General features: G+C 37.9%; 2 protein-coding genes across 4 annotated transcripts; one reads left to right on the forward strand and one right to left on the reverse strand.

The window, feature by feature from the left end:
* Positions 1-218: 218 nt before the first annotated feature.
* On the reverse strand, positions 219-8,409 carry LOC107828254 (ethanolamine-phosphate cytidylyltransferase). Of its 3 annotated transcripts, none has more exons than XM_016655540.2 (10): positions 8,322-8,409; positions 6,465-6,887; positions 5,051-5,286; positions 4,421-4,590; positions 3,705-3,776; positions 3,145-3,212; positions 2,647-2,767; positions 1,656-1,721; positions 1,392-1,514; positions 219-619 (listed from the first exon to the last, which is right to left on the reverse strand). In XM_016655540.2, exons 2-10 carry the CDS (start codon positions 6,815-6,817, stop codon positions 548-550), a joined length of 1,281 nt encoding a protein of 426 aa, XP_016511026.1. In that variant the 5' UTR covers positions 6,818-6,887; positions 8,322-8,409; the 3' UTR covers positions 219-547. The 3 variants fall into 3 exon arrangements, with proteins under 3 accessions (XP_016511026.1, XP_016511024.1, XP_016511027.1); XM_016655538.2 differs by having other exon boundaries at positions 8,134-8,337; XM_016655541.2 differs by having other exon boundaries at positions 8,193-8,331.
* A 1,158-nt stretch (positions 8,410-9,567) lies between these two features.
* Positions 9,568-10,542, forward strand: LOC142168054 (uncharacterized). Its single transcript, XM_075228711.1, has 2 exons — positions 9,568-9,863; positions 9,978-10,542. Exons 1-2 carry the CDS (start codon positions 9,568-9,570, stop codon positions 10,540-10,542), a joined length of 861 nt encoding a protein of 286 aa, XP_075084812.1.
* Positions 10,543-22,201: the final 11,659 nt, after the last annotated feature.

Here is a 22,201-nt window from a genome sequence, read left to right on the forward strand (position 1 = left end):
TGCCAAAAATGGATGTAAGATACTATTTTGGATGTCGATGGGCATTTGTAGATGGTTGGCTCTCCATACGAGAGACGACCTGAATTAATTGACATATTTGAACTCGGAAATACAGGATTATCAAGGTCTTTTCTTAGGGACTCAACTCATCTTCTCCATACAAGCTTGTAATCACCACTAGTAATAAGGCATAATTATGTACAGTCGACTAATCAAGGTTTGCTAATAGAAATTGGAAAGCAGATTTACTATAGAATAAGAATAGAACAATAGTTTCTTAACTTACAAGAATCAATATGAGTTTGAGGTTAGCAAATTAGCTCCAGATCTTGGAATCACTCGAAGATGATTACAACCCAAAAAGACAATTTTTTTAAAAAAAATCTAGATCTTCTGACTATGAATTTTCTTGTTATATCCTGGCACCTCCTTGAACGTTATATATCTTACAAATACAAACACGGGATGAACTATCTTGAAAACGAGCAGCTTTGCATAAATTACAAGTCAGCTACAAGAGGTCACACCGGAGACTGTAACATAAAACTTAATCGCCTGAAACATACTGTTTCTCTGCATAATATTTTTTCTCGTTTGCTTCTTTTTTGGTATTTCTTTTCTGCGCAAGTCAAGGAGCCATCCGTTATTCGCCAAAACACATTACCATTTTCACGTGATTATGCAAAACTAAATACATAACCAAGCAGAAAGATGTATCTAGCATGACTAAACTACAGTTCATTGTCACAAGTAATATTCTTTTCTAATTTGATTAGGTATCACAAGTAACAAACCTTCGTTTTAGTTGGAAAAAAATTTAAAAAGAAAGGGAATTCATAGGCTCATTTTTCAGTATTGTCATTTCTGTTCAATCAAAGGGTAGATCTGTGAATAGGTGAGAAACACCAGCTATAATGTTCTATTTTTCTGCAGTAATGGTTTATCTAAACTAGCAAAAAGAAAGGGCAGCCCGGTGCACTAAGCTCCCGCTATGTGCGGGATCCGGGGAAGGGCCGGACTACAAGGTCTATTGTACGCAGCCTTACACTGCATTTCTTCAAGAGGCTGTTTCCACGGCTCGAACCTGTGACCTCCTAGTCACATGACAGCAACTTTACCAGTTATACCAAGGCTCCCCTTCTAAACTAGCAAACTGATCACTAAATAAATAAAGATAGGTGCATATGCCCTGATAACCACAGAAAACTTAAAAGACAAATACACATGGAGTTAGTTGAACTTAAAGACGAATCTACTACTGAGGCCACCTTTTAATTAAGTTGATAGTAGAACAGTTAGTTGACTCCCTTCCGTCTTTTTCTCTCTCTGAGTGTATGTAATCATTAGGTGCATATTACTGACTAACTAACAAAATGGGTAATGCCACTTACCACATATATCTCGTGGTTGGCAATGATCCTTTGAGCAACCGAAGTGGTTGTAATATCTTTAGGACTATCAATTACTCGGAAGATTCCCATGTTTTTAGGTACTGCATAGGGATCATGTCTCTCCTGCATCAGCCAAAACATTTCCTCAAGAACATGCTTCTATATTTAATGCCTTAGCAGTTTGGAAAATATTCGTTCTATTTTTTTATCGATAGATGGAAAATGTTATTCATTGTGCAACTATCAAAATGTGCAGAGACTTACTCCTGTAGAAGTGTTCCTATCAGAAACTGTTCCATGTACAACCACAGAAATGTTGAAAGTTGTTACCTGCCCATGCCAAAAAAAAAGGGGAGAATAAATTAGTGACCAATAAGAAATGTAAAGTACTTTGTTCCTCCTTGCCGGTTAAAGAGCAGGGATGAGGGAAAAATGAACAATTTAATTTTAACAAAAGGACATGACTTGTTAAAACAGAAAGCTCATGTGCAAGAACGGCAAAGAGCTTCACCTCCTGAGGTTCTTATTTTATCTTGTTGCATTTTAAAGTGTTTTTGTTGAATGTTTCGAGCAGTATTAATAACCTACAAACTGTAGAGAAATCCGCGTTCAGCTATAGCAGAAATATGGTGATGAACCATATCTGCTGTGGTATGGTGAATCAAGGACTGAGCATTACACAGTTCTACAGGATTAATATGATTCTACAAAAATTGGAGAATTCACAACTAGTATACAGGTAAAGGGAGAGTATGAACTCCCAAGTCATATTGGGTCCACCAATATAACAGGCCACCACCCTTGCCTACATGAGAATGTAGGGATTTTTAACAACTACCCAAAGTTTCAATTGTTAAGCCTTGAACTATCAGTTTACGAAACCTTTTTCTCTTTTCTGACAATTTCTGACAAAATCTGAAGTGTGTAACAGTTCATACCATGGTGCAAAGACTTATCTGCCAAATGTATGGTTTGCCTTCCTAATAAATGCTTTTCTCCAGAGAGAACCGGATAACTTTTATCACCGAGCAAAGGGTCAAGTACACATAGCCAGGTGAGTCATAAGCAAAATTTCCCCATTTCCTTCTTTTTCATCAATACGAAATCAACAAAAACAGAAGAAACTTCCCTTTTTTAAAAAGCAGCAGTTTTGCTTATCTTTTGTATAAACAATAAATGCAATTAAGTAGATAAATCTAAAAGAAATAGAAATAAGAGAGAAAGAACACATCTAGGAGGTTGAAGCAAGCAATACCATATCCTGGGTCACTTCCCAAGGGGAACCAATAATGACCTCATCAACATAGCGGCAGGCAAGTACACTAAGACTTCGCTCGTGCAGATTCATCAGTGGATACTGATGTCCACGAAGTTCACTGCAAGAAATAAAAATTGTTAATTCTCTATAATTCCTACTCATAAAAATGTTGGTTAAATGAGATAACCACAGGTTCTGAAGGAGTGCTGTGAGAAATTTCGGAAGTCCTAACTAATAAGAAACCATGGTATCTAAACATGCAAGTATTAATACAGAGACAATCACACACTCAAAGTATCTTGAAAATAAGAATTTTCTTGTACTTCTAAATGTTAACCAAATAAGGTTTCATTAAAAATATAACCTCAGAGCCGTTCAATTGACAGTGCAGTTTGCCCATTGACAAATAAAATTAGGGTTGCCACTTTGAAGGAAGTTATTGGAAAGTATTAGAGTCAAACCAAGAACAGGCAAGTAGTAGAAACATGAACATACCTTACGGTCTGGTCAGTATAAACTCCAACTAAAAGAAAATCTCCAAGCTGTCTGGCACTTCTAAGAATCTGAGTGGGAGAAAAAGTAACTTATTCAAAAAACTGTATACTAATGCTGAACGAGAAGACACTCTTTTAATGAACTATGGAGCACAATAAAAAAGTGAATGACACTAAAGTCAGGTTACAGACGAGAATTTGAAGCTTAAGTATATCATCTATAAGAGGCAAAAGAAAAAGATCAATAGTTAAGTATACCAGTAAACATCTTCTACTATTATATAATGAGCTTTGACAGTTCAAAAGAGTTTATTGCAATTAATATAAAATGCTACTTGTAATTCTCAACATCATCAAGGATCCTGACTTATACAGCATCTTAACGCATGAACCTTAGCATTAGCATCCAAGTAGAAGAAAGAAACTTAACAGACAGTTCATAAATCATTCAGAGTAACAATATCTCAGACATATTTATAAAGGTGAAAGCCACACATATGATTGCACAATGTATACATAATAAAGCTTGACAATATCAAAAATCCAAAATTAGAGATTTACCTCAACATGGCCAGCATGAAAAAGATCGAATGCACCATCAATATACACAACTCTAGCATTTGGCCCAGGCCCCTAAGAATAAAAAAGTAGGAGAATATTTAATTGTAAAGCTCCAAAAAAAAGGAGAAACTCAAACAGAAATAATTGCAATGAGACAGAAAAGTGAGACTTAGTGTTTTCTGTAAATCACCATGAGCTAACAGGAAGTAACTTTATCACCACTTTTTGTTGTTTCAACGTCAAAAGTGAATTCATTTACTCAAGCATCGCCAGATCCGTATGATATCCCATATGAATGCGATTGAGGGTACATGGTTGGCTGTTACAATTATTAATACATGTTAATGGAACAAAATTTTCTTTTGCCCGAAGCATAAAGGAACTATTATCTCCCAGAAAACACCCTAGTCAATAGTACCCAAGTTAACCTTATGTTTTCTGATTAATCAACCCTATGAGCGAGGCCTTCATTCAACATAAAATTATGCTAGTGTATGTCTATTCAGATATCATCTGAGCCGACATTTACAGAAGCTTTATCCTTGATCACTGTGAAGTATAGATTCAGACGTAAAGGCTCCAACAAAATTCTAATTCTACAACTAGTCTTAAATTGACACTCATAATGTTCAAATTGGAATCAAATGGAAAAAGGAATAATAAACTTAATTTAGCATGATGCATAAATAATAAGTAGAGAGTACAGCTTGTGGTACCTTTCCATTTGAAAATTGCACAATTCGTCTAGATGTGGGCAGAAAATGAGATATCTGATCAATGTTCGCCATTTTTTCCTCGGCATATACACCATTCATATTATCATCTCCAGGGAGAGATGCTTTAGTGCTATCTTGAGAAATACTTTTAGCAGATGAAAGAATCCTTCCTACAAAACATGATCGGAAAATGTATGAGAAAAACAAAAACATTCTCATTCTCAACGCTCCTACGACATGGTTCCAGGAAACATTTCCTTTTCTTCATTTTTCTAGGATGTTTCCTGAACAGTCTTTGATTTATTTTCATTTGCTAGTCTTGGGAAAATCATTTGATTCTAAAAAGTATTCTGAAAAACCACTATACACAAGTCTTCTGATATTATCAGCTAGGCCTCTGTACATTGTATACATATGTAAGCACAAAGTAAAAAACTATGGGTGGGAGAGGAAAGAGTTTGCAATTAAACTATCTGAGGTGGGGGAGGGTCCATTGTATACAGAACACAATCTTGTAAAGGATCAATATGGCATATATCTGGAAAATTTTAGCTATATTAGCTTAATAGATTGGATGATGTGATTACGCATCAATACTTAAACTGAACTAGAATAGGAGAGATATAGTACCTACAATGTCTGTGCTGGAGACACCTTCAGTGCGTTTAATCTGCTTGTACCGACCAGCTTGTTTTGCTAGGGCATAAGCATCAGTTCCATCTGGAAGTAGACAGGGATCATCGCCGTGTATAATGTAATCAATCTTATGCTCATTAAACAAACGGTTCATAAAATCCTCAGTAATTGCATAAGGAGCATTGGCAATTACTTCATCCACCCACTTCAGCCCACTAACAAGGGCAAGTCTGCAAAAGATCTTAAAATTAGACGACATTTTAAGGTTGGGGAAAACTGAAACAGTTGAATTGATGAAATAAAATAGCATTACATAAGGAACACATAAATAAGTGGCACTAAATTCTTTGTCAAGTAATTGAAGTGAATGGTAAATTATACTTGAACTTCTATGAATTAAAAGACATTTACATCTTTACACACGGAGCCAATAGGCATAAATTGAAGGAAGAAACTTCTCTCCATAATCCACTTTATGTCAAAAAACCTGTTTAGGCTCATCAAGAATAGCAAGGTCAAGACTTCGATGGACAGTGCTGGTAACAGGTCATCCATCAACTTACGTCCTGAACTGGGCCACAGACCTCCAGCCTAGATATGGTGCTGGGATAAAATGCATAAGGGATGGGATCTCAAAGGGTATTTGCTACTCATTGAAGAGATTGTCTCAGTTTCTGCCTTTGCCAAAGGACCAATAGACAAGGCAAATTAGCCACCGAATCAATGCAGGAAACGACGATAGGGGGTGTTATTATGACATTATTTCACAATGTTTAGCTATCATTTTACTCAAGTGGAATCTTGAAAAATATTACGTATTTATAGTCAAGATCATTTATATGGATAGTTAATGAGGACTTGAATCAGTGCGTCTAGTTAATACATCTTAATCATGATAACAAATTGTTATCAGCAAGGCCATAGTATGTCATCCTACACTAAATGTGAGATTGCCCCCAACTCAGTACCAACTTTACTATGATTTCTCTTAAAAACTGCCATTGGCTCGTGTATTCTATAATTCTCAGTCTTGGTTCAGTCCATTGCCGCCAATCATATTGCATTTTATCAAAACAATTTCAGCAACTAAATTCGACCTTTCTGTAGAGTGGATTTGTTCTTCAGCTATCCTATTCAGGCAGGGTGGAGAAGAAAGAGGGAGACTAAAGCGCATGTTCTCTAGTCCACAGTGGATTAGACTTTAAACCTTCATGTTATATAAAGGTGAAGCTAACATTCCTAAGGTAGATACTGAAAGTACAGCTCTCTACGGCACCATTTGAACAAATAAGGCATCAGACAGAAATTTTATGCATTAAACTATTTTTTTGCTGTACAAGATAATTTGCAGATAAGAGAAACAAATATAAAAATCTAATCAATGAAAGATGCAGCAACTAATCAATACCTTTCTTCCATGCATAAAACAGGTGGACCCTTATTAGCTACAATTTCTTCATCACTAACAACTCCAACTACTAACTCGTCCCCCAACGCTTTAGCTTGTCTTATCGCATTTGCATGACCATAATGCATTAGGTCAAAACACCCATCCATATAAACACGAATACGTTTCTTCCCACGCTTCTTTTTACGGAGGATATTCAGGTTGGGTAAAAGGTGGGGTAGAGTAGGAACACTGATCCCTGTAAAATAGCTAGTAGACACCCCGAGCAAGGCTGCAGTTAGCATGACTCCACCAAAAAGCCTGGTGTAGTAACACAGCCTTTCCCCGATCCAGCTATTGCTTTCAAAATCCATTGGCCTCCTCCCTCTAACTTCTTTCCCAGGGTCCTCTGTGGACCTCTTCTGCAAAAGAGGAAGAGAGGCCCTGCAATAAAGAGCAACAACCATTTAATCAAAAAACGAAAAGTAAGTCGTAGAAATAATCTGCTCATAGTAATCCCTATCCAAAATCAGAAACATAACATTTCACAATAGTAGGTTATGCTGGTTAAAGGATCAAATTTGATGGAATGGTCAATTAAATAAGCATGTGAAAAAGGACCAAATATCAAATGTTGGGGGTTAAAGTACCCAAAAGATGCAAACTATATTGCTAAAACATCCAATTTGAACAGAAACAAGAAAATTGAATAAACAGACACTGCAAGCATGGGTGGAGCCAAGGGGGCAGAAGCGGGTTTATCTGAACCCCCTAAGCCGAAAAATAACACTATATATAGAGTCAAAATTATTTTGTTTGTATATATAGTAGATGTTGAATCTCCTTGACTTCTTCGTATGTTTAATTCTTTATATTTTAAACCCCTTACTGAAACTAGCTCCGAGCAAGCACCAAGCAAAGCATGAAACAAAACTAAGCTACATGAATTGCATTTGCTCAATATAATCCCTATTTCAATCTTTTTTCCCTATTTCAATCTGATTTCAGAAAACAATTTCTTAGCTACAATAGGTTATGCAGTAAAAAGGATCAAATTAGATGGAATGGCCAATTAATAAACATGTTTCGAAAGGACCAAATTACACAAGTAGGGTGAAGTATGCAAAAGATGTGAACTTTATTGGTAAAACAACCCAAAATTAAACAGAAACCAACAACATTGAATAAACAGACATAGCAACCAGAGGTGGATCTAGCCTTTTTAGCAGGTTCAACCGAATCCACTGCCTTTAAGATCGAATTTAAGTAATGTATATGAATAATAGACAGTATCTACACCTAATTCACTGCCTTTATATCTTAATTCTGCCTATGCAGCGAACACTAGCAAAAACATTCAATATGAGGCTCATAGCCTCATACAGAAATATCAACCAAGACCAAAAAAAAAAAAAGGTAATAAGATCTGGGTATTGCATGATAATCAAAATATGTCCTGAACAACAACTTATATTCCATTCAAAACAACATAATGCATCACACACAAATCACAGACACATGAAATCAAGATAATGAACCAAATTGTTGTAGCACAAACCATGCAAATTACAGAGCTAAATCCAGCTCAAGATTCATAGACTAATTCAAGAAAAACGACAAAGTTTGCAAAATAACAAGAAAAAAATTAATCTTTTAATAAAAAAATGGTGGGTCGAAATAAAGAAAGAACCTGAAGCTGGGAAAATAAGGGGAATTGAGAAATTCAAGAAAAGTGAGGAATTATATTACTCTTGCAATATGCGTGTAAAGGGGTTTGTTGGTATGGTGTAGTTTACGTTGAGGTTAACGCCACAGCAGAACAGAAATCTAAAATTCTGCAGAAGAAAAAGGGGGGAATTTGTCAGATAGAATCTTCACCTTTTCTATTTCTCCCTTTATTCTCCTTTAGATAGATGTTAATGGTAAAGGTGATTCACAAATATCAGCAATTTTTTAATCTTTTTTCTCCTTATATAGAGGGTGTTTGGCAAAGCTTATAAGCTGGTCAAACTGGCTTATAAATACTTTTTGGCTTATATACGCATTTGGTAAAATTAAAAATGCTTATAAGTTAAGTGCTTATAAGCCAAAAATAAGCCATAAGCCATAAGTTGGTCTCCCCCAACTTATCAAATTTTAGCTTATAAGCACTTTAGGTTTGACCAAAATATTTACTATTCTATCCCTAAAATACTTCTTTATAAAACAAAACTCTTCGTATAATTTTACTCTATCCCGATTCTTCATAAAACCTAAACAGTTGTTGCCTCTCCAGTCGTGCCATTGCTTCCTTTACGTGCTTCTTTCGTTCTTCTCTGCAACTATCAGACAAATTACAGGTAATTTTTTTATGTTTTAAACACTCTATCAAGATATGTTTACAAATCCTCCTACGTGTTTCTATCAAGACAAGATGTGACTATAAGATGAAAAGAATTGAAAGCTTAATGAATCCAGTTTTTGGTTTTGGGGTCTAAATCATAAGTTATTTTTGTCCCTTTCATCCCATATGTTTTAAACTTTACTAAGTATTTGTTGTTTGTCAAATTTATATTTCTCGGGCAGTATTTTTCTGCGTGTAATCAAAGTGACGGTACAAAACAGGCCAGCCTTTCGCTTTTACGCACGAGTTTTCTTGTCTTGTATATTTTTTTTTCTCATGACTTCTTATTTAGAGTTGAGTATATTATTAATGTTATAAGGAGGTAGGCTACACGTATCCCTTTCTTCATGCATTGATGAATACCAGCAAACACATTTTGGATGTAATACGAAAGATACCTAGTTATACATAAAGTTTCTTGTTTGTGAAATTTATTCACGGTCACAACTCATGAGGAGAAAGAAGGAGTCGAGTAGGAACATAAATTTATTGGAAGCTACAACCCTCTGTAGCTCAAATATAACAACACATGCTTTCTTTTGTTTTGTTAGTCACTAGAAGTTTAAGACAGTTGGTCTCATTATAATATTGAATATTATTTATACTTCAAAAGTATGTGACATACAAAAATAAGAAGGCGTTCTTTTGAACTTTGTTTATTTTGAGTTGTGCATAAATATTATTATATGTGTACGTTTATAGCTAAATCTTGTAATCTCTTCAGATTGTTAACATTCAATTATGGGAGAACGACATAATACTAAGTGGGACGAATATGCACATATTAAATTCATTGAATTGTGTGAGCAAGAAGTTAGAAAAGGAAATAGGCCAAATACTTACTTGTCTAAAGATGGATGGAAGAATATGGTAAATGAGTTCAATAAGAAGACGGGACTAGAATATACTAGAAAACAAATAAAAAATTATTGGGATCACATGAAAGCAGAGTGGACTTTTTTTAAGCAGTTGATGAGAGGTGAGACAGGTTTAGGATGGGATCCCACAAGAAAAATAATTATTGCAGATGATGATTGGTGGGAGCAAAAAATTAAGGTACATTGCTTGCCCTTTTCTATAATTATTTCATAACTCTATTAATTTTTAGTTTCATTTGTTTGCTTAGAGTAATTTTAAATTTTTTTTTACAGGAGAATTCTAAATACAAAAAATTTAGGAACAAAGATCTTTTCGCTGATATGGTTTCGTTACGATGCTTTATTTACTGATATCATTGCCACCGGAGAGAGAGCACGTGCAGCAAATCAAGAACAAGAGTCGAAAGTTGGGTTAGATCAAGATGATGATGGAACAAATGATGTTTATGATAATGACATAGAACAATGGAATGATGAAAGAAGCGATGAAAGTCATGACTTGCAGAATATGGATTCAATTACGTTTTCTGAGCCATCGCTTAGAAAGCGAAAGTCAATAGATGGCAGTGGCAATAGCAGTCAAGTGAAAAAGCGCAAGACAAAAAATAATTCATTATCACTAAAAGAGGAGATACACTCCCTTATTGAGTTCATATATAACAACAGTACATCTAGGTCTTCAGAGCCCACCATTGAGAAGTGCATGGATATTTTAGAAAATATTCCTGGTATTCTTGAAGGGAGTGATATTTTTAATTGTGCTGTGAACTTGTTGACACAGAAAGAGATGCGACATGCATTTTTGAAGTTGTCTACCGATGAAGCTAGGAAATCTTGATTGGAGTACAACCACCGACGATCCTTCGTGCCGAATAATCCATCTAATCCAATCTGAGAAGTTGTTGATGATGCCTTACCCATATTACATTAGCATTAGATGTTTTAACTTGTCCTTTAAAGTATGTACAGAAGGTTACATTTTCTTAATGTTTTATTTCCTGTTTATACATAATGGTGGTTTAATCATTTCTTGTTTAGACATTACGTGTTTTATTTTAATAGATGACTATACTATCTACTTTGAAGTTATCATTTGTCATTTTTAATTCGTAATAGTTTGTATGTCTGTTTCATTTCAGTTTAATGGAATGCTGGAACAATGACTTGTTAAATGACGAAAATGAAGAAGAGGAAACTCAAGAAAATAAGGAACGGATGGTACTATGTCGAATAACATGTAAGAGTATATTGATATATTATGAGAAATACATTTGTAAGGAACCGTATCGTATATCTAAACGCACTGGGAATATATTTATCCAAGAGATATTACATGAAAATGAGACTCGGTGTTATGAAAATTTTAGATTGAGGAAGTCAGTGTTTCTTGATTTAAGCAAAGATCTAACTGATAAATATGGTCTTAAACCCACGCGTGGGATGTCTGTCTATGAAGAGTTAGGGATGTTCTTGATGATTTGTGCACATGGTGCCGGAAATCGATTGGTACAAGAGATTTTTCAACATTCAGGAGAAACAATTCATAGGCATTTTCATAGTGTTCTAAAGGCCATTGGTAAGCTTGCAAGAGACATAATTCAACCACATCCAAGTTATAATGATGGTGCAGGAGATCACAAGCCATGTAATCAACGATATCTCCCTTTCTTTAAAGTAAGTGACATACTTAATAATTATATTATTATATTTTTACATTTTAACTCAAAAAATTACCTAGTGTAAACTTATATTTAGTTTTTGCATGTATATATTTTTAGGATTATATTGGAGCACTTGATGGCACACATGTGAAAGCAAGATTGCCTCAAGGTCAAGAGATACCATATATTGGGCGTAAAGGTTATCCTACTCAAAATATTCTTGTTGTTGTCGACTTTAATATGTGTTTTACATTTGCATGGGCTGGGTGGGAAGGAGCAGCTCATGATAACCGTATATTTGGTGAGGCACTTCGTAGACCTGAACTGAATTTTTCACATCCATCCCGGGACAAATATTATCTTGTTGATGCAGGATATTCACACATAAAGGGATATATGGCTCCATATAAAGGGGATAATGTGAGATACCATCTTGCAGAATTTCGTCGAGGTGCGACACGACAATTGCGAGCACCAAATGGACATAAAAAAATGTTCAATTATTTGCATTCTTCTTGCAGAAATATTGTAGAGCGAACATTTGGGGTATGGAAAGCAAGGTGGTCTATTTTGTGAGATATGCCTTTTTATCATATTGACACTCAAAGAGATATCGTATTGGCTACAATGGCGATTCACAATTATATTAGAAAGAAATGTAAGGTGGACAATGCATTCCAAGAAGCTGAGAATGAGAGATATGTGCCATGTGTTGATCCTGATATTGGAAGATCCACAAGAGTCAATGTTGCAGATGAAGAAAATATAGAAAATCAAGGAGATAATAATATTTGGATGGCAATTCGTGATCTGATTGCTCAAGATATTTATGATAGTTGAATGTTTTATTCTTATTTATTACAAACAATACATATTAAGTGCTTGTTTCTTCTCTACAAACACTGTGTGCATTATTTAAGGTTTTTTTCTTAATTTTTGTTAATTTATAATCCACCCCTTCTAATTTACGATTGTATACTTATCATAACATAAATTATATTTATAAAAAAGATATTATCTAATCATTTTTATAATTAAAATAATATGATAAATAGGTAGAATCTAAAATTTTGAAGAAAATAACGTTTTTAGTAGTGTAAATTGTTATAAGGTCATTTAAGTCATTTTAACATAAAAAGAGCTTATCAGCACTTTTTAATCAAACAGTTTCAGCTGCTTATTATTAGTTTAAGCACTTTTATCCAAACACGTAACTGCTTATTTTTTAAATCAGTTTCAGCACTTAAAAGTATTTTTCAACACCTAATGCTTATCAGCTACTCTAAATCAGCTAAGCCAAACGGGCTCTTAATATGTCTCAAATCTTTTTAATAGAAGTTTAATTTGGTGCTTTGGTTTGGCAAGGAAACAAAAAGAAAGGGTTTAGGAGTTAGGACTATAGCCAGATGTTAAGTGTATGAGTATGATTTGTCATTTGTCAACTGAAAATTTTGTTGCTCCTACTTGACAAGTCATACGTTAAATGTGAGGCAACAAAAAGGGAAAGAGAGTCATTTACTTAACCTGTTAAACAATTGCATGAAGTAGTTCATCGAAGAGAAAGAGTCGAGCCAGCTTTTTTTTAACGTTTTGAGTTATTGAATCTACTCCCTTTTGGTTGTTTGGTGTATAAAGTGCCAAATGTAAACGGCAATATCAAATACATTTAATTCTAAGCAAGTTAGGATTGATTATATACATATTTTTAATTTCATCTCATATTAATATTATACAAAAAATAAAATAAAGAGTACTAGTGTTAAATGTAAAATTTAAGGAAAAAATTCGGTATAAGTATTTTCGGAAATGGATTTCTATTCTTAGTTTTAATTTGTCACAGAAAACTTTCCCGCAAATGATTTATGTACCAAACTAATAAGAAATGACGTGCACTAGCATTTACATGAATGTGTATCATTTAATCAAGAATTAATTTAAATAAGAATATAAGAGAAGTTCATATAATAATTTTTTTAAGATTTATAGCAATGACTCGTGATCAAGGAAAGAAAATTAAAATAAATTTGAATTTATGATAACATTGTATACGGTCGAAATAGATTTCGGCCTTCGTACGATTGATCAAGGTCGAAAAATAATGGATCGAAGAAAGACTTCGTAATATCGAAATGGATCTCGAAGATGGTACAAACAAGCTTCGGATTCCAGGTATAGGTCAAACACCGAGTTTGAAGTCATCATCGAGCTCGGGTCTGGCTCGAACTATGAGAGATGATTTCGAGCTTAAAAGGCAGAGGCCAACCGGGACCGAGTCCGAATCATCACTTGATCCCGAGTTCGTATCGAGCTCTAGAAGCACTACCGACCGGCACTGAAGCCGATCGAGCTCGAGCCCACAGACAAGAGCCCTTGCAAACACACTAAAAGAGAATCTCGGCGGGAATAAGGAAAAACTGATTTATCATGGAGTTTTCACTATGTATTTTTAATTATATCTAAAGTAGGATCCTCCACTATAAAGAGGATGACTACATTTCTGTATAGGGCAGTTTTTTGCCTACATTGTATTTCAAGCACCATATTCTCCTATATTCAAGAATTTTTCTTTTAAGCTTCATTAATTGATCCATTGTGCTTAGTCCTAAAAATCATCTTCTTTCCTACCTTGTTTATTTCGCATTCTTTACAATTCATATTTGATATTTCTATTTATCCATACGGTTTGTATCAAGTTATATCATATATCCTTAGAACTACGTATAAATTCAACTCTATCTATTTTTCGGGTAAACAGTTTGGTGCCCAGCGTGGGGCTAAGGATTACATTGGTTATTTGATACGAATCTGCAAAAACACACCGTTGTGTTTTGCGCTTGTTTCCGAAAATATCTTGAATTTCGGATTAGCAACGACTAACTACCAATCAAATGGCCTCACCTATCGACAACGAAGCCGGTCTTCAAGATGAGAACAATAACTTGACACCCAGTACCGAAAGACTACTTGTCAACGTCGTTGGAGCTTGAATCGAAGTGCCGATAGATATCAATTCGCATGTGGCCATTGAGGCGAACCTACATTCTGAACCCGAAAATAGCATTCATGGTGGCACTCGGTCTGCAGCTCGAGATAGAGGAAAACGACGTCAGCTTGCGTATGATTTTCGAAATGTTGCAAGCTTAATAGGCAGCAATAGCTCAGTTGCAGAGCCAAACCCAGCTACAGAGCAGGCCGGAGCCCAATCCACCTCAAGAAATTGCCCACATAACGGAGCCAGCCATAGTGAGGTCAAATGAGCAAGAATCGGGGACTACTCCCGAAATTGCTAAATTACTCTAGGAGCTCACAAAGCGAGTCGAAGCCAACGATAAAAAAGTAGAAACATATAACTCCAGGGTCGATCAGATCCCGGGAGCTCCACCAATGATAAAAGGGTTGGATTCCAAAAAATTCGTGCAAAAACTTTTTCACTCGAGCGCAGCCCCAAAACCAATCCCCAAAAATATTCGTATGCCCAAAATTCCCAAATATAACGGAACGACCGACCCCAACGAGCACGTCACTTCTTACACGTGTGCCATCAAGGGCAATGATTTAGAAGATGATGAAATCGAATCTGTCTTGTTAAAAAAATTCAGAGAGACCCTCTCGAAGGGAGCAATGATTTGGTATCACAACCTACCACCAAATTCTATCTACTCGCTCCCCATGTTAGCAGATTCTTTTGTGAAAGCACACGCCGACACCATAAAAGTCACAACAAGGAAATCAGACCTCTTCAAGGTAAGACAAAAGGATAACGAGATGCTGAGGGAGTTCGTATCTTGTTTTCAAATGGAACGAATGGATCTGCCACCAGTCACAGACGATTGGGTTGTTCAGGCTTTCACTCAAGGTTTGAATGAACGAAGTTCGACGGCTTCACAGAGGTTGAAGCAAAACCTGATCATATACCCAGCCATCACGTAGGCCGACGTACACAATCAGTACCAATCAAAAATTAGGGTCGAATATGATCATTTGGGGTCGGAACCCGCTTCTCGAAAGGATATTAATCAAGAACAAGGTCTGATCAGGGATCGATACCGATCGTATAATGAAAACCACATAATCGGTGAATCGAGACATAGCACCATATGAAATAACAAAAGAAGTGATCGAGGTCAAGGATCCTGGGGGCTAATGAACAGAGGTAGGATCGAACGGCCTATCGGGCTAATGAACAGAGGTAGGTTCGAAAGGCCTGTCGGAGTACAACTTCAGCATCGATGCATCCGTCATCGTGTCGACTATCGAATGCATCAAAGACACTAAATGGCCTCGACCCATGCAGACTGATCCTCCCTAGAGGAATCCCAATCAAATGTGCAAATATCATGGCACCCATGGCCACGGAACGGAAGATTGCAGGCAACTAAGAGAGGAGGTAGCCCGGTTATTCAACAAAGGACACCTTCGAGAATTTATAAGCGATAGGGCGAAGAACCATTTTAAAAATAGGGAATTCGGCAAGAAAAATGAACAAGAAGAACCACAGCACGTCATTCACATGATCATTGGCGGCATCGATACCCCTCAGGGACCAGTGCTTAAACGCACTAAGACATCGATTGTGAGAGAAAATTGTTCTCGAACTCAAAATTACACACCCATAGGAACTTTGTCCTCCAATGATGAAGATGCAGAAGGAGTCATACAACCTCATAACGATGCACTGGTAATATCCGTACTTATAAATAAAATTAAAGTTAAGCGTGTGTTAATTGATCCAGGTAGCTCGGCCAACATCATTAGATTGAAGGTCGTAGAACAGCTCGGTTTACAGGACCAAGTCGTACCTATAACCCTGGTTCTAAACGGATTCAATATGGCATGTGAAACCACCAAAGGCGAGATAGTTCTACCGACAAACGTGGTCGGGACCATCTAGGAAACGAAGTTCCACGTAATCGAAGGTGACATGAGGTACAACGCCCTTTTTGGAAGGCCATAGATCCACAACATGAGAGTTGTACCTTCGACCCTACAGCAGGTTCTTAAATTCCCAACATCGAGAGGAGTCAAAAATAGTGTACGTAGAACAACCGGCCGCAAGAGAAATGTTTGCCGTCAAGGAAGCGAATCCAATATCCTCGCCTTCGCCAGTAAAGGGATCAGGATCAAAAGGGGAACGAGATACCAAATAGCAATCACAAACATCGTCTTTAACCCGACCAGATAATCAGAAGATCGAAGAAGATGATGATCAAAGGATCCCTCGATCCTTCATGATTCCTGATGATTCTGACGCTACCAAATCAACGATTGAGGAATTGGCGCAAGTCACACTAATCGAGCATTGGCCCAAACGGAAGGTATACCTGGGAACGGGGTTGACCCCCGAACTCAGGAAAAAACTTATTCAATTTCTTATCGATAACATTGATTGCTTTGCCTGGTCCCATTTAGATATAACAGGGATCCCATCGGACATAACGATGCATCGGCTAAGCTTGGACCCTAGGTTCAGATCGGTGAAGCAAAAGAGAAGACCCCAGTCCGAGGTAAAGCACACATTCATAAAGGACGAGGTAACCAAACTTCTTAAGATAGGGTCCATTCGGGAGGTGAAATATCCCGAATGGTTAGCCAATGTAGTTGTAGTGCCTAAAAAAGGGAACAAACTTAGAATGTATGTGGATTATAAGGATTTGAACAAAGCGTGCCCCAAAGATTCCTTTCCGCTGCCCAACATCGATCGCGATGCCATGACCAGCCACGAAATCCTTACTTTTCTCGATGCCTATTCTAGATATAATCAAATCCGGATGAACCTAGTAATCACAAACATCGTCTTTAACCCGACCATATAATGAAAAGATTGAAGAAGACGATGATCAAATGATCCCTCGATCCTTCATGATTCCCGATGATTCCGACGCTACCAAATCAACGATTGAGGAATTGGAGCAAGTCACACTAATCGAGCACTGGCCCAAACGGAAGGTATACCTAGGAACGGGGTTGACCCCCGAACTCGGAAAAAAACTTATTCAATTTCTTATCGATAACATTGATTGCTTTGCCCGGTCCTATTTAGATATAACAGGGATCCCACCGGACATAACGACGCATCGGCTAAGCTTGGACCCTAGGTTCAGATCAGTGAAGCAAAAGAGAAGACCCAAGTCCGAGGTAAAGCACGCATTCATAAAGGACGAGGTAACCAAACTTCTCAAGATAGAGTCCATTCGGGAGGTGAAATATCCCGAATGGTTAGCCAATATAGTTGTAGTGCCTAAAAAAGGGAACAAACTTAGAATGTGTGTGGATTATAAGGATTTGAACAAAGCATGCCCCAAAGATTCCTTTCCGCTGCCCAACATCGATCGCATGATCGATGCCACGAGATCCTTACTTTTCTCGATGCCTATTCCGGATATAATCAAATCCAGATTACCATGAAAAGACTTCATTTGTCACAAAATATGGAACATATTGTTATAATGTGATGCCCTTCGGGCTAAAAAATACAGGAACTACTTACCAACGCCTAGTAAATAAAATGTTCGAGGAACAAATAGGTAAATCAATGGAAGTTTATATTGACGACATGCTAGTTAAGTCCCTGCGTGCAGAGGACCATTTGACCCATTTGTAGGAAACATTCGAGATATTAAGAAAATACTACATGAAGCTCAACCCCGAGAAATGTGCTTTCGGGGTCGGTTCGGGCAAGTTCCTCGGTTTCATGGTGTCAAATCAGGGGATCGAGATTAACCCCGATAAAATCAAGACCATCGAAGACATCACCATAATGGACAACGTGAAATCCATACAGAGGCTAACAAGACGGATTGCAGCCTTAGACCGATTCATTTCGAGATCGTCAGGTCGAAGTCACAAATTTTTCTCTCTACTCAAAAAGAAGAACAATTTCGCTTGGACCCCGGAATGCCAACATGCATTAGAGGAATTAAAACGATATCTATCGAGTCCACCACTACTTCATACTCCAAAAATAGATGAAAAACATTGCTTATACTTGGCAGTATTGGAAATCACGGTAAGCGGTGTCCTAGTTCGAGAAGAGCAAGGTATGCAATTTCCCGTTTATTATATAAATCGAACCTTAGGAGAAGCAGAATCTAGATATCCACACCTAGAAAAATTGGCACTTGCACTGATAAGCGTCTCTATAAAGTTAAGACTGTACTTTCAATGTCACCCCATATGCGTATTAACCACTTACCCGCTTCGTAATATTTTGCATAAGCCCGAACTATCAGGCCGATTAGCCAAATGGGCAGTCGAACTCAGTAGGTACGATATCGAATATCAACCCCGTACGGCCATCAAGTCTCAAAATTTAGCAGACTTCGTGGCCAATTTCATGCCGACCCTCGTACCCGAAGTCGAAAAAGAACTCTTATTGAAATCGGGTACGTCATTGGGGGTATGGACCCTTTTTACGAACGGGGCTTCGAACGTGAAGGGATCCGGGTTAGGCATCATTTTAAAGCCACCCACGGGTAACACTATTAGGCAATCTATCAAAACTACCAGGTTGACTAAAAAGGAGGCCGAGTATGAGGCCATGATTGCAGGTCTCGAGCTAGCTAAAAGCTTGGGAGCAGAAGTCATTAAAGCCAAGTGTGACTCTTTGCTGGTGGTAAATCAAGTAAACAAAACCTTCGAAGTTCGAGAAAATAGAATGAAAAGGTACTTGGACAAACTGCGGGTCACTTTGCACCATTTCAAAGAATGGACTTTACAACATATTCTATGAGAGCAAAACAGTGAGGCTGATGCACTCGCAAATTTGGGATCATCGATCGAGGAAAGCGAGATAAGCTCGGGGACTGTCGTTCAACTCTCGAGATCCATAATCGAAGAAGGTCATGCCGAGATAAATTCTACGAGCTTAACATGGGATTGGAGGAATAAGTATATTGAATACATAAAGAATGGAAAGCTCCCATCGGACCCTAAAAATTCGAGGGCCCTACGGACCAAAGCTGCTCGATTCACATTAGCTACAGATGGAACGCTATACCGGAGGACATTCGATGGACCATTGGCAGTATGCTTAGGTCCAGGAGACACCGATTACATCCTACGTGAGGTGCACGAGGGCACCTATGGAAATCACTCTGGAGCCGATTCATTAGTCTAAAAAATAATCAGGACAGGATATTATTGGATCGATATGGGCAAAGATGCAAAGGAGTTTGTTCGAAAATGTGACAAATGTCAAAGATTTGCACCAATAATCCATCAGCCCGGAGAGCAACTTCACTCAGTCCTATCCCCATGGCCATTCATGAAATGAGGAATGGATATCGCCGGCCCTCTGCCATTGGCCCCAGGTAAAGCTAAGTTCATTTTATTTATGACTAACTATTTCTCTAAATGGGTTGAAGCACATGCGTTCGTGAAAGTAAGAGAGAAAGAGGTTATAGACTTTATCTGGGATCATATCGTATGTCGATTCGGGATACCCACTGAAATAGTCTGTGACAATGGGAAACAGTTTGTCAGCAGCAAAGTGACGAAATTCTTCGAAGACCACAAAATAAAAAGGATATTATCAACACCGTATCACCCTAGTGGGAACGGACAGGCCGAATCAACGAACAAAACTATCATTCAAAACCTAAAGAAGAGGCTGAACGACGCTAAAGGAAAATGGAGAGAAATCCTACCTGAAGTCCTTTGGGCATATCGAACAACATCAAAATCTAGTACATGGGCAACCCCGTTCTCCTTAGTATATGGCTTTGAAGCCTTGATACCAGTCGAAGTCGGGGAACCTAGTGCCAACTTTCGATATACAACAGAAGAGTCAAATAATGAGGCTATAAACACTAGCCTCGAATTATCGGATGAAAAACGAGAAGCTGCTCTCGTCCAATTGGCCTCCCAAAAGCAACGAATCGAAAGATACTATAATCGAATAACCAAGCTTCACCATTTTAAACCCGGGGACTTAGTGCTAAGGAAAGTCACCATTAGTACCCAAAATCCAAACAAAGGAAAACTAGGACCGAATTGGGAAGGACAGTATCAGATTCTCGAAAATATCGGAAAGGGGTCATACAAGCTCGGTATTATAAACGGCAAATAACTATCAAGCAATTGGAATGTGTCACACCTAAAACGATACTACTGTTAAGGTACGACCCTCCCATATTCATTTACATTTCGAAACTAACCCCTGCAGGAGTCCCGATCAGGAGCTAGGATGGAACCTTCAATACGAGGCCCTAGGTCTGAAAGCACGTGTTGCACTCTTTGTCCCTTAGACCAGTTTTATCCCAAATGGGTTTTTTGAAAAGGTTTTTAATGAGGCAACCAATGATCGTGTTGTACTTGGAAACAATTCGACAGTATCCGAGGCCTCTTTACAATTGACCTCGAATACTGGGGGGGCATTAGCTCTCAAATATATCAAGTTTTCATGCAAACAAGTTATTTCGTAACAACAGGGTTCCAATAGGAAAAGTTGTAAGAGCCAAAGTGTAAAAACGAACCATGCTCATGTAGTTGGCCCGAGCCCTGATGCAAAACATGAACACATGTGTAATGACTTGCAAAGAAAGTTCTCCTCTTTACCGATATCGTATATCCAAGAAAAATTCCTCTATTTCGAGATTTATTATGCAAACATGATTAAGATAAATCTCCACCTACGGGCTACATTACTTCGAGTTCGAAACATTCACTCGACTAATAAGCCTACATGCTATCCCTATTTCGAGTTCGAGCAAGCACTCACTTGACCATTACGCATACGGGCTACATTATTTTGAGTTCGAAACATTCACTTGACTAATAAGCCTACGGGCTATCCTTATTTCGTGTTCGAGAAAGCACTCACTCGACCATTATGCCTACGGGCTACATTACTTCGAGTTCGAAACATTCACTAGACTAATAAGCCTACGGGCTATTCTTACTTCGAGTTTGAATCACTCACTCGACTACTAAGCCTAAGGGCTACATCATACTGCAAGTTCGAACAATCACTCACTCAAGTACTAAGCCTATGGGATACCTTATTCCAAGCTTGAGTAAACGCACACTCACGAGGTCCAAATTCAATCAAATTGCCTAAATCCTTATGAAAACATTCATAAGGCATGAATAAAATCTTCACAAGGTAGGAAACAAAACAGAAGCAAGTCGGTAAAACAAAAAGATATTGTATATACAAGATTGTTTACATGATTGATTACAACATAGAAACTAAGGGCTAAGTTTTTTGGCTAACTCCGGAAGCGGTCTTCTCCACTGGGCTCCCCCATTCTCGGACCCACTCTTACTCCCATCATCATCATTATTATCATCATCATCGTCATCGGAAACCAAAGCTTCAGCATCAACTTCGAGTTCTTTGGCCCTTTTTATCTCTTTAGCGAGGTCAAAACCTCAAGCATGGATCTCCTCGAGGGTCTCCCTCCGAGATCGGCACTTAGCAAGTTCAGCAACCCAATGTGCTCGAGTATCGGCGGTCTCGGCTGCCTCTCTTGCTTGGACCTGGGCAGCTTCAGCATCAGCCCGATAGACGGCCACGAGGGCATCCGCATCGGCTTTTGCTTCTTTTGCGTCAGATTCGGCCTTGGCAAGTTCGGAGGCCAACCGAGCCTCGAGCTCCTTTATTCTTCTTGCTTGAACCAAGCCTTTCTCCTTCATACTTTGAAGTTGGTTTTCGGCCGATGATAATTGAGTTCGAGCAGCTTCTTTCTCTGCAACAAAGTGGTCCATACCTTCTTTCCACTTTAAGGACTCCGCTTTTATCACATCGACCTCCTCACGGAGTTTCCCGATCATCTCAATTTTTTGTTGCAGCCGTGAGACCGAAAAATTAGCCATCGTTCCGGTATCGAGCCCATA

The sequence above is a fragment of the Nicotiana tabacum genome, chromosome 13 (assembly GCF_000715075.1).
Source record: "Nicotiana tabacum cultivar K326 chromosome 13, ASM71507v2, whole genome shotgun sequence".
Classification (NCBI taxonomy): Eukaryota; Viridiplantae; Streptophyta; class Magnoliopsida; order Solanales; family Solanaceae; genus Nicotiana; species Nicotiana tabacum.